Source organism: Ammospiza caudacuta, chromosome 6 (genome assembly GCF_027887145.1).
Source record: "Ammospiza caudacuta isolate bAmmCau1 chromosome 6, bAmmCau1.pri, whole genome shotgun sequence".
In the NCBI taxonomy this organism is placed as follows: domain Eukaryota; kingdom Metazoa; phylum Chordata; class Aves; order Passeriformes; family Passerellidae; genus Ammospiza; species Ammospiza caudacuta.
The window spans coordinates 56266652-56279537 of NC_080598.1; the positions used below are offsets into that span (position 1 = coordinate 56266652).

The 12886-nt window shown below is 39.2% G+C and overlaps 1 protein-coding gene across 5 annotated transcripts in view; it reads right to left on the reverse strand.

Moving 5' to 3' along the window:
* Positions 1–134: 134 nt before the first annotated feature.
* The window catches only part of PPP1R13B (protein phosphatase 1 regulatory subunit 13B), a 69606-nt gene continuing 56854 nt past the window's right edge, over positions 135–12886 (reverse strand). For 2 of the 5 annotated variants that reach the window (XM_058806225.1, XM_058806224.1), the window contains exons 10-18: positions 12181–12336; positions 9258–9427; positions 7919–8420; positions 6627–7393; positions 4950–5087; positions 4716–4849; positions 3838–4004; positions 2678–2877; positions 135–1806 (exon numbers count right to left, since the gene is read on the reverse strand). In XM_058806225.1, coding sequence (XP_058662208.1) covers positions 1765–1806; positions 2678–2877; positions 3838–4004; positions 4716–4849; positions 4950–5087; positions 6627–7393; positions 7919–8420; positions 9258–9427; positions 12181–12336 — 2276 coding nt within the window. In that variant the 3' untranslated portion in view covers positions 135–1764. The remainder of the gene's footprint in view (positions 1807–2677; positions 2878–3837; positions 4005–4715; positions 4850–4949; positions 5088–6626; positions 7394–7918; positions 8421–9257; positions 9428–12180; positions 12337–12886) is intronic. The other 3 variants (XM_058806228.1, XM_058806227.1, XM_058806226.1) reach the window with 2 other exon arrangements.

Below are 12886 nucleotides of genomic sequence, written 5' to 3' on the forward strand. Positions count from 1 at the left end.
CTTTAGTAATGGCCACCATAGTCTCTGAACTGTAAAAAATTTCACTTTTTCTAAAGAAAACACTACTTTTAGTTCTAAGTTAACTTTTCCCAGTTGGAATACTGGGATACTAGTGTGTAAGCACATCTTCAGTGAAGCTGATAAAACAAGGAGGAAAGGTGGGTTGACAGCTGTAACCTTGGCAAACTACAATCAGTGTTTTCATGCAGACTCTGACCAAAGCCACATCTGCTGTTGAGACCTCTATAAAGAGAGTGGAGAATGCAGCCATGCCTTAGCAGTACTTTATTGTGCACATTTACATGTTCTCTGAATTAGTGTATCATAGGCTCTTGAAATCATCACATTCATGTAGCAAATTCTTCAACAATAATACCCTTTCACTTTTCACCACAATATATACAGTTAATGCTGACCTGTGGTAAAAGCAAGTTACAGCACTGCAGAAATGGATATATAAATTATACACAGAACTTGTACATGAAGAGTTAATCAAATTGCATACTGTTAAATGGGAGAAAATTACAAGAAATATGGCTAAAACTTATAACGGGAAATCCAAAATATACTTTTGGTATATAAAATCATGTACAATTAAAATTCCAGTGAAGTGCCTGTTTGTGGGGTTTTTCTTTTTTGCTTGAAACTACAATGTAGTGGAACAGGTTATTGCATAACTTGCCTTGGCAGAGTTGTAGGCTGCCAAGAACCACAGAAACTGTCCTCAAATAAGCTATTGCCTTTCTTAAATCCTTCTCTAAACCTTGTTTCTTTCTTCTCCTCCACTTGGCATCTACACGACCCTCTTTCTCTACTTCTATCCAGTCCTTCATATTTTCTTCTAGACTGACTACTCAGGCAGACTTCAGGTGACACAGTATAACCCTTACCAGACTCTTACCCTTTTCAACTATTGCACTTTCATCCCTGCAGACATACAGATCCCTTAAGCTGCTGCAACTTCAGTACTAACTGTTGTGTCCAGGCTGGATGAGCTCGGGGGGTTAGTAGGGGAACCTTTACATTCGTAGAGGTAACAGCGGTGCTGTAGGCTGAATAATAAGAAAATAAAACACCAAGTGAATATTGTGTAGGGATTTTGAGAAGTGTACAAATACTGTTGGTTTTTGTTAGTTCTCTAGCTTGATTCTAAATGCAAATACTGCAAGATGCTAGACTAGGTAAAGCTTTCGTTGGGGTTGTCCAGACTAGGATTTAAGTGTTTACCATGTTGCCACCTAAAATCCCAGCCTTCACCAAGCTTTGGTAACTACTTAATTATGCATGTAACAGGTGAAGATCTTGTGTCCTAGAACCCAAAGAGCTGATCTGTAATGAGAACTCAACATTCACTGGTATGGAACAGAAATACCCAAAATCCTGACATGGGACAGTTGCTGTGGGGGGTTGGAGCAAACTGGACAGTGCATCTGCACTCTGCAAATGACACCTCTGAACATGGAACACAAGGAAGCTCCTACCACGGAACTCTGACTGAAAACACCGCGTGAGACGAGAGCTGGCGCAGCACTGGCGGTAGCGGAGGCATCGCTCTCCTCCTCAGTGCTGGTCACACAAACAATCCTCGTTACAAACTGCAGATCTTGGAAATCGTGGATGCTGTCCATTTAACAAGAGAAAGCACCATTAAAACTAAATATCATAGTTTTATTTCTCCGTGTGAAATGACCAAAAATGATGGCTCCAGTGTATGTTCTAAGTTTCCAGTTACCAGCATGGTACTGCACTGTTGTACAACTGAATTCAAGCAAGGGTTCGCTGTCGAGGTTTTATTCGTGGATATAACTAAAAAAAAACCAGAATAACAGTATTAGGCTTTGCATGGTTAATACCAACTTAAATAATTTATAACTAAAGGGGTACTTTAGGCAGAACTTATTAGGCAGAACTGGGTGCTGAAGTGTTTTGGGGGGTGGGGTTTCTGTAAGCTTGAGAGTGTTCTTAGGCCACTCCTGAAAAAAAAGAAGCAGGAGGAAAAGGGCTGATTTACTCCTGCCAATGGCAGCAACATGGCTGCTCTGAAAATGACATGGTGCATTTAGCTCAAGATCCAGAACAGACAAAGGATGCTTTTACATAAGTACAAAAATTCCCTGTTGAGCACTCCAGAGAGCTTATTTCCTGCTCTGCAAGGTTCTCTTATGCATTTTGTCCTCAGTAGCTCTCTACTTAGTCACCTTACATTCCTGGCCTCTCCTGACAGTGTTCCATCTGTCTGAGCAGCATAAACAATGTGCCCACAGTTGTCATCTTCAAGGCTCTTTCCTGTTATGAACTCACACACACCTATGTCCTTATCTTGTGCCAGGTATTAAAAACCTTCTCAAAGAACTTTGTGAACCAAGGCTTCAAAATTCCTAATAGAGCCACCATATTTTCCATAAGGGCTCTATATTTTAGCCAAGGAGGAGAAAAAGTCTCATTAAAGCATAAACTATATTAAATATACTATCTTGCTCAAAGACAACCAGTACCAATTTCCTAACAGTAGCCTCTCCTGTTTGTTTACAATGGCACAGGGGCCAGAGAGAATAATCTGCTTTACACCACTTCAATGTGCTGCGAATGGTGCACAGAGGGATTCTGACTAAAGATCCATCTTTTGTTCCTACTTCAGGTGCAGGTGACAAATAGAAGGGAGAGGTAAAGAACTTACCCCCAGGAGGTTTTTAGGCACATAGCCTTCCTTGTCATTGAGGCGGGCCCACCACCACTCCGTCTCATTGTCATCCTTGCGCCGCAGGATAGTGATGGCATCGCCCTCGTGGAATGACAGCTCGTCATTGTTCTGGGCTTCATAATCCCACAGAGCATACACCACCCCTTTATTCATCACTCCCAGCTTCTCCTGCACTCCTGTTAACAACACCAGATGGTAAAATAGACTCTTTTTTGCCTCTGAGATTTTTATTATTGACACAGTGGCCCTAATATTAGTCTCCTGTTAATAACATTTCATGAACAGTTTTCAGTACTTCCATGATGAAATGCTGTCAGAAATTTAACTGCATGATAAAACAAAATCTTGCAGAATAATTTAGAGAATGAGTTTTTCTCATTTATTATACGTGCAGTGGAAACTGCTTCCTACAGCAGGCCTTCTACAGGGACACTTGAGGCTTTCAAAGCTCATACAATGTCAGATCTGAAACAGCCTTAATGAAGCTTAAATCCTCTCATGGAAATAAAAAATTTGTCTGCTCCATTGAAGTGCTTTTCCTGCAAAATATATTTTAGTAACCAAGCACTCCTGTAAAATAATTATTCATAAAGCATATTTCTTTCTTTGTGTGATCTGCTAGAAATTTGGGTATAGATCTCAGATGATAATAGATAGTTCTGAATTTCAGCATAGGGATGAAAATCAGAGCACAGCAACACTACACAGACACATGCTGCCTTGTCAAAATGCCTTGGAAACACCAACTCTTAATAACATTTTATGGGAAATAAAAGGCTGCTCCTACTACTAGAATTCAGTTGACAGCCTGTGCATCAGGAAGTTAGGAGTCTCTCTGTCAAAACACTTGCCAACTCACTGTTATGGTCAAAACCTCCCTGTAGAAGCATTTCCTGAAATAAAGCCAAATTAAAACTTTAAAAATCTTAACATTTGAAGGAGCCTGTGAAGTAATTCAAAACCCAGAAGGACTAAGACCAACATCACAATGAAAAGGTGATGCTGGTTTTAGCACTTAGAAGGCACATGGACGTGATGGGCCATATCATCCAGTCTGGGGCCTAAGCAGATGTTTCACACAGATCAGAGGGACAAGTCAGGATGAAGCTTAAGAAAGATGTGGTGTCACAGCTTACCATACAAAAACTGGGAACACTGAATATAACCTTCTTCCATCTCCTCACATTTGTCTGCAGCAGTTTCTATATCACTTATAGTTGAAGCAAAAATAGCTGCCCCAGATTCAACCAGTAGTTTACAGAGATGAACACTATTGCAAGAAGCTGCACAATGCAAGGGTGTCCTGAAATAAAGCAAAAAAATGTACATGTGAAAAAAGAAGTTTCCATGAATCCTAACTTTCATCTTGCCCTTTACAGCCTGTCTATTTTAAAAGGAAAATTTTCTTTATGTTTAAAGTATGTGTATGCATTGTCTAAAACCTGTCAAGCAGCTAGGGTGGATTTCAGGATTTACCTGACTCCAGTAAAGCCAAGCATTATGAAACAGATGATAGCAAAACTAATAATTTTCGCAGCTTACAAAGCTGTTGGGTGTGAAAGGGTATTTTCTAATACAAGGAAACCTGAAAGGTAAAACAAAGTTAAGGATTCACATTCCCACCCCTCAAAAAGACTTTAGGAATGCTACAGCTACCTGTAAAGTGAGATTCTTCAAGAACACCAACATCTGTAGTGGTATCTTTGATGAAAAAACTTAAGCAAAATAACTTTTGTAATTTGTTATTTATAGTTCAATTATTTCAGCACCTGAACAAGAAATGCAACTCTACCACTAATTATCACAAACTGTAATCTAATTTATGCTTTAAGTTTGCTTGCTTGGGAGCTGTAACCTTGCATTTGAGTTCATCTCCACCTACAGCTTAGAGAGTACTTATTTGGTATGGATAAAGAGGAAGGAAATTGTTCCCAGAACAGGTTTCAATTAAAATCTGAATGTGCATCTAAATGGTGCTTCTCCCAGATACCAGGCTAAAAATCTTGATACTTACCAGCCATCACTATCTGCTGCATTTACATTTACACCAAAATCGAGCAGGAACTTCACAATGTGGTGATGACCAGCACACACTGCATTATGCAAAGGTGTAATGCCTTCATCATTTGGTTTACTGGGATCATCAACCTGTCGAAAACATAAAATAGTTTAGCACTTCCTTTTCCCTGAATGGGAAAAGGGTTAAAAAGGCTTTAAACAATGGGGTTGCCATTGTTTAAAAGCTTACCTCATATATGATTCGTTGTACCAGATCAAATTCACCCTCCAAAGAAGCATCTAGGAGGAGAGCCAAGGGATTGAACTTCACTCTCAAACCATGGCCTGTTCTTTCTGAGTTGGGTTTCTTCAAGTTGGTACGTTTTGTCTGAATAAAGATGAAGGTTGGAAGGCAAAATTTCAGGTTGTACAAGTAGGAAAAATGATTCATTTATGAATTTCATCTTCCTTAAATGATATTTAGAGCTATGAAATCATTTCTATTTAAGTCTCTAAATAAAAGCCTTGATACATTACTACATTTTATGCAGTTAAAAAAATGAAAAAGCAAGCCAATATAGTTTCAAAGCTTCTAATTAAAGATAGTGAGTACAAGGCATGAAGTACTTAAGCCAGTGTTTTAAGCATCATCATCTTAATTGTATCTAATATAAGGTGTGCATATTACTGGTGGATTATCTAAGACACTGAAAACTTTTGCTTAGCCTGGAAAGCACCACACAATTAAGCCAGAGTCTGTACTTAGAGGAATCAATGCCTTGAATGAGCAGGAGTCTCTGTTGAAGGTCAGACCTGGCAAGTTGGGAGTTTTGTTGTAGGAACGAAAAGTACAGAACATGAAGCTATTTTATGTGACATTCTAGCTGGTGTTATCAGAAGCTGCATTTTCAAGATCTAAAGCACATTTAAATGTGTTTTGAGAATATTCTGAATCCCTTACATGTGTCCTTGTCACTTGCTGTGGAAAAAATAATCTATTATTAACTACAGCTTTTATAGAATGCTTTTGGTCCCTAGCTCTGTAGGATCTGTTTTCACTTATGGTCCTATATAGGATGGCTATTTCAGTTTGGAAAATAAACCCTTCATATTATGAATAATATTAGTTGCTAGCATTTCCCATTCTCCCAGAAGTATCCTGGCCCTTATGTTCATGGAAAACCATACAAAGCCTTGTGCACACTGCAGTCGAATTCTCAGAGAATGCAAGGTTCCTACCTGAATCTAAGAGTGAGGATGAACTTTGGTTTCAAAGAGTGATTGATATCACAACAACAAAGAATAAAATTAATTCTTTTCTGTATTTTTCAATTCTCCAAATGTGGTAGATTTTGGTAATGGCAAGTATTTAAAAGATGTTAGTGCAGCTGGAGGATGGACTTTGAAAGAAATTCAAAGTATGTTACAGAACATTTCTGCTATCACAAGCCAGCTATGCTGCTGCTGGAGTTAGTCCTGTTCCATCTCCTCTGAGAGGGGAAAAGGAGAGCAGTTTCCCCAGAACAGCTATTTTAGCTTGCCTGCAAATTAAAAAGCTTCCCACTGACCTAACTATTTGTATGAAACTAATGGTAAACTATCTTTGAAGGCCTGAACAAATTAAAAAAAATAATGGAATCTCCAATTTATGAATTAGTTCTACAACAAGAACCTCCAAAAAGTTGAGAAACACATACACAACCTCCCATTACCTATTTGCATATTTTCCTAATTAAGCAGGTAGAGTAGCAAAGAAACTAATCCATCAGAATTCTCCCTGGAACTCCCCTGGTTTTCTTTCCTTTTAATATCATGAGACTTCAAGTGCAAAGCTATTGCTGAGCACAAGCCTACCATGTTCCAGTTATGCTTAAGCACAAAGCTAATTCTGTAGTTCACAAAGTTGTTCTTTTGCTTTATTACTTACTGGAGGAAGTGGAGGAGGAAGAGCAGGTGGCAAAGGAGCTTCATCTTCTACTGGAGAACTGACCTCTGGCGTGGGACTGGGTGACTGCTCAGTAGAAGGAACTATAGAAAGGTTGTTGTTGTTGTCTTCAGTTGTCTCAGATGTTTGATTTGTGGTTTCAGTGCTTATCAACTCCTCGGTAGCAGGAGAAGGTAACTCATTGTCATTGGCATCTGACGAGGGGGGCGGTTCATCAGGGACAGGAACCGTAGGTTGCACGGGGATCGGTTCTTCAATATTGCCATTGGTGCTGGCGTTCCCGTTATCAACGTCAGCTAAGTTGCCTATGAAGTCCTGTGGATTACTGGGCTGATAAAAAGGAGCACTTTCTATCCCCCCAGCCAGGGTGTTAAAGCGCTGGTACAACAATTTCTGTATGTTTGGTCCACTGGGGCCCTCTGGCTCGGTGATGGAGCTGCGTTTCTTTAACGGCCTCGGAGCGTTGGCCAATTTCCTCCTCAGAGCCTCCAGGTCAGCATCACTCTGATACCGCAGCGGCGAGTGCACGATAGGGGTGAGCTTTGTAGGACTGAGAGGACGGGGAATGTTCTCCACATTGCTGTTTTCACTGGGTGGTGGAGCATTTTCCACCTCTTGATCTTTTTCAGTGACCTCGGTCTGAGGCTGAGGTGGTGGCTGTGAGGGAGACTGGGCAGGCAAAGAGCCATGAAGGAATGGCAAGGGTGAGGGAGAGGTTGAACCAGACTGTAATACAGGCTTTCCATAAACTGAAGAAAAGAAAGATGGACAACAGTGAAGAGCTGTTCTTAAATTACATAATAAAATGTTTATAAATAAACTATTGATAGTTGTTTGACACTAATACAGAAAGAAAAAAAATATTGTTCTGGGGACTGTCAAAACAGAAATAAATAGTTACCTGTTGGTGATGCTGATGCTTACAATTATAAGCTACAAGGAGCATCTGGAATGGTTTTCCTCTTTCACAAGGAAACAGTAGGAGAAGCAAAACTCTTATCTAGACACTGGTTTTTCAACTTATTTATCAAAGTATTGATAAAGTATCCAGGCTATATTGTTCCAACTGCATGTTGCTTTAAAATAAAATCAATGCATACTTATTGATAACCTCAAAAAATATATTAAATTATTTTTCTGCTATGCTGCATGCACAAAAATTATTTTCCTCACAGATTTAGACACGGTTTTCCAAACCGATATGGGAAGTCAACTAAGCTAAACAAGTAGATCTTAATGTATTTCAAAGAAAAAAAGAGCAAAATATATTCTACCTGCTTTTACTGACTTATTTAAAGTATTGTACACAGCTTGTTGGTAATTCTTTGGTGGTGTTGCTTGCTGAAGATACACTGAGTAGATGGAACTGGAGTTCACTGTCTGTGGCCCTTTTCTGGGAGACTGAGGTCTGGATCCTTTATCAGCGAGAAAAGGTCTGATTGCCACAGTCAAAGGCAGTTCTGGCCTGCCCTCTCCTCCTGGGAACAAGGGGGGGCCAGAGGGTTGATACGTGGGGCTGGGAGGGACAGAAATTCTCTGCTGGATCTGCTGCGAGGAGCTGGGCTGGTGCACGTTGCTGGGCGGCGGGAGCGGGACCGGCCTCTGCCGATTTGCTATGCTGGTGCCAGGCCTGGGCAGGCTGCCATCCTTCCTCCTTTCTAGAGAGTTTGTAGAACCTGTTCCTAAGGGAACTGGGCTTGGATAGGTCCCATAGTTCTGAGGCAGCTGCTTGCTTACACCAGGAACTGTTGGTGGCACCTTCCCCAGGTCAAGGCCCTGTGTAAGAACAATAAGTAGTATATACCATTCAATTCAATAAAGTACTTCCGGGCAAGAACATTCCTTTTTCAACATACCATACAATCTTGTGGGACAGAAAAGGAGTCAACATAAACAATTTGTGTTCCTTTATCACTAGATAAACTCAGGTAGAATCATATCTGAGGATTTCATCATACCTCAGACAAAGGCCACTGTTGAAAGGCACTTTCAGCTCTAACACATTCATATCAATTTAAAACTATTTGCATACATGCAAAGCCTGATTAACTTGTTCTAGGTTCCAGATCTCAGTGTCTAGTTGATCTTGAAAACACATACTGTCAGAGTTTAGCAAAACAACTAGAAGACCAAGTCCTTATTCTTTAAAGATTATAGTCATAAAGAATTCATAAAGTACTATTACAACAGTGAAGACAGATACCACTATTAGTCTCACTTAAGGATGGATTTAATGACTTCTTTTGTGAGATTTTTGAGAAAAAGAGTACACTGAAAAAGTAATAATCTATACAAAGGAAAGAGACTAACAAAGATATGAATTAGAAAAACATGAAGGAGAGGGGAGAGGATTAGGAGAAGCAAAGAGGAAGAAGGGGAGACTAGATATGTAAAAGAACAGGAAGGAATACAAAGTACTGAAGTTGAAAGAAACCCACACATTTTAATGTGATAAGAACAGGAAGGAACAGAAAAAATATCATTTTCTTTATGACTTTTTAAATAAATAGCAGAAGGGAAATGGAATGTGTAATTGAAGTGAGTTCAGCTATGAAAGCCAAAGGTTCATAATTTCAGCAAAGCAGAACTATAAATATATCAGATGAAACCCACCAGCTTATCAGTACTTCCTAATACTGAAGTTGGCAAAGGCTGGCTGGATATAGTTCCTTGTTTTAAAGCAGTATCCATGCTTGATTCTTTCCAGTCGGTGTTGGAGATCTGAGGGGGTTTTACCACAGGGGCTGAGCTCTGTTTAAGTAGCGGCCAATTTCCATCATTAGCTTGAAAACAGACAAAAATACTAGATTTAAGATAATCCATACTAGCATTGCAAACAAGCAAAACAACATGTGAAATAAAATAGCTTAGATTACAGTGGGATTAGTTTTATTCTAGAAGAGAGATAAATCATTATTAATATTTGATTCAGAAATCAATATTGAAAGCCAAATCACTGCATAGAATGTGCTGTTCACAACCCTTTAAAATTCAAATTGCACTGAAAATTTCTATAGAAAAAATGTGATCAAAATTTTGGCTTGAGTATTGCATATTCTGCTATTAGAAAGCAAACAAATTCAGAGTAGCAATCCGCACAGAAACACTTCATCAACACAATTCTTTGGGTACCATCCAGAGACAAAGTCAAACTACAGTAAATGTTAAGTCTATGTAAGCCCTGAGTGGACTTACTCCAAATTTAAACTATGGTTACCAGATTCATTCACCCATAACAGGATGTAAAAACTCCCTTCAACAGCAGGGTGGAACAAAAGCACACATTCCTTTGCTGGAAGTGGTGGTTAACTCACCTTTTGTGTTTCCTCAACATACTCACCCGATTAGAATTGCCCCAGCAATTTAATATTAAATAAATTTATAAAGTCAGCTGACAACTTTAACTCACAGCGTGAAGATGCAAGTCATGGGCTTTTATCTTCATCATATGCAAAAAATCATGCATAGCTGCACATAAACTGAAGCAACAAATCCTTAATGAAGTCCTAGAGGCATTGATGTTACTTTATTAACTGTGTGGGACTATTTAGTTTCAGTTCTCTAAGTAAGCAAAAGAGTTTAAGTAGCCTAATAATTAGATATAGTTTACAGTAACTAAATAAATCCTATGTTCGACCCTAAGGATTTGATTTGCCTTTAAAAGATTAAACATCAGGCATGTCTTCCTGTAAGGAGACTGGAGATCATTCCTCCATCCCTATGGCTTATAATTGTTGTAGAGGAGCACTTAAATGTGTAAAGGTGATGTGTAACATGTAATTGACTTTACTACAGGATAGGAGCTAAAATGGAGGGGGATTGTGCCTTTGTGGAGAATGAATGAGATTTCTGGACCCCACAGTAATACAGTATCAAATGAAAATCAAGTATTTAGAGGAGGCCAGGTTTCCTATTTTAGTTCTAAGCTTCTGGAAAATAGAATCAGCAGGACTATTTCTAGAATTCTCTGTCTGGTATAGTAGATAGCCTCAAAATAAGCTGCATAGGAACATTCTAATGAGAATGAATTTTCCACCACCACTCTAGTTTCTACTCACGAGCCTTACCCTCTTTGTTGAGTATCTCTCAAAACAGGATTAACACTTGCATACTTTTACACTGAGAATACAGTATACAGTCCAGAAATCACTTTTCACACTTGCAAGCTGCTAGGAAGTAAAGTAATGAGGCCCAGTTTTAATATTGGCATTATCCACAAACTGAAAATGTTGTGGGTTTTGTTTGTTATTGTTTCTAATAATCTGGTTATCAAGAGTGAGACCAAAAAGGTGTCTAAACTCTTAGGCCCTAAATAATGGCAAACTTTTCAACTATGCACTGAATTAATGCTTACTATACAAAATGCACAAGACATTCTATAGCTCCACTAAGGTTACAGTTCAGTAAAACCTTTGTTCTGAAGATCAGTGAAAGGTGTTATAATTGATTCATGAAAGCATCTGGATCTGTAAGTTAGTTATGAGGAAAGCACTTAAAGAAACAACAGCAAGAGACATGACACATTTAAACATCTTACCTGCAAATTCAACACTTTTCTATTAGAAAGACAGATACATAAAAACTTATTGTAAACAGCATATTTTTCCCCAGATAACAGACGAAGTAAATTCAGACTCTCTCTCCTCTTTCTGACCTACACTGTGAGGGTGAGGAATCAGTGGCACAAGTTGTCCAGGGAAGTTGTGCATGTCCCATCCCTGAAGGTGGTGTTCAAGGCCAGGCTGGATGAGGCTTTGAGCAACCTGGTCTAGGGGAATCTGATGCCAACACTTCTGCTCTCAGCCACCCCAGCTGCTGCTCTCAGCCACCCCACAGCCAACTGGCTCCATCCACCCTTCCAAATGCACCCTCTTGCTTGTGCCTGTAAACCTAACACCCACTGCATTTCAGCTCTCACCAGGCCATTGTGCATTTACAGAAATAAGACAGTGACACACAGACACAAAAGGTTTTGTGCATTTTCTCTGACTTTCCCTAAAATTTTTGTAGGTCTGGATCCAGGTTACTTACTACAGCAATTGATGCATGCTCCAAGTCCAATGGAAGGCAGCAAGACTCTGGGCATTGACTTGGGCAGATTGGGCTTTTATCCCAACTCTGGAGTCAGTGCAACACAGAAACTTGAGGTTTCCCACAAAGTAACTCAAACTAATCCTCAAATTAAGTAACTCAGTTAAGATGTATTTTATGCATCTATCCAATCCAAAACACACTAAAACCCTTTAGTGATTGCCAGAAGTTTCTAACAGTGAGAAAATGTTGAGGTTTTTCAGAGAAGACAACTCATCCCTGGTATACTACTCCAGTACTCCTGGGATGCATTTGCTGCAAATCTGTTTCGTTCAAAGATGAAAAGCAACTTCTCAACCAATTTACATTTCAACAGCATCATCTACATGCCAGACCACAACACAAGTTCTAAAGATGCTGTTTAATATGCATCTGTGTGCAAGAGCTCAGATGACCATATTAAAAACTGAGTTCTTAGCTAGCCAGAGATCTTCTACGGACTCACAGTGCTGGGTGTCAAACAGAGTAGGTGCCAGGCGGATGACATTGTGAACAGCAGACTGAAGAGAAGTGGGAGGTGACAGAATAGGATCCACTATTATGTCTAAATCAGAAACCTTCCAGGTGTCTGGAGATTTTTTCACACACCCACAGTCTGTCTCTACCGGACGCACCAAGGCAGATCCAGTTACACAGAAAAAGAAAGAAAAAAAGTGGTGGAAAAATTATAACAATGACAATGGAGAACATTAGAACAGGAACACTCAGATAATGAGAAATAAAAGCATGACAGTTGAAATAAATTCTCAATTTCTTTTCTTCCTGGGAGCATGTATGCTTCTCCTTACATAAATCTATTTTACAGAATTTCATTCAAGTATCTTCAAAATAATAAATACAAAGTCAGTCCTAAGGCAGAATAATTACTTTTATAATATTATAAGTCCCAAGGTAGGTCTAGAAGTGGGTATATATATTTTGGGAGGTTGATATTACAAAATTGTGGTTTTTAGTTAGTAAACTTAAAAGTTAGGAACTGTCCTTTTCCGTATGTGGAAGAAGGATCCATGAATCTGCAAACAAAACTGTTGCAAATCTGCACCTTTACCCCCACAATTAAGTCATTCCATCTTCTTGAGACTTTTCCATTAAACCACAGTGATGGGGTTTGCACAGATTTTGAATACATTTAGCTGATAAAGGTATTGTTA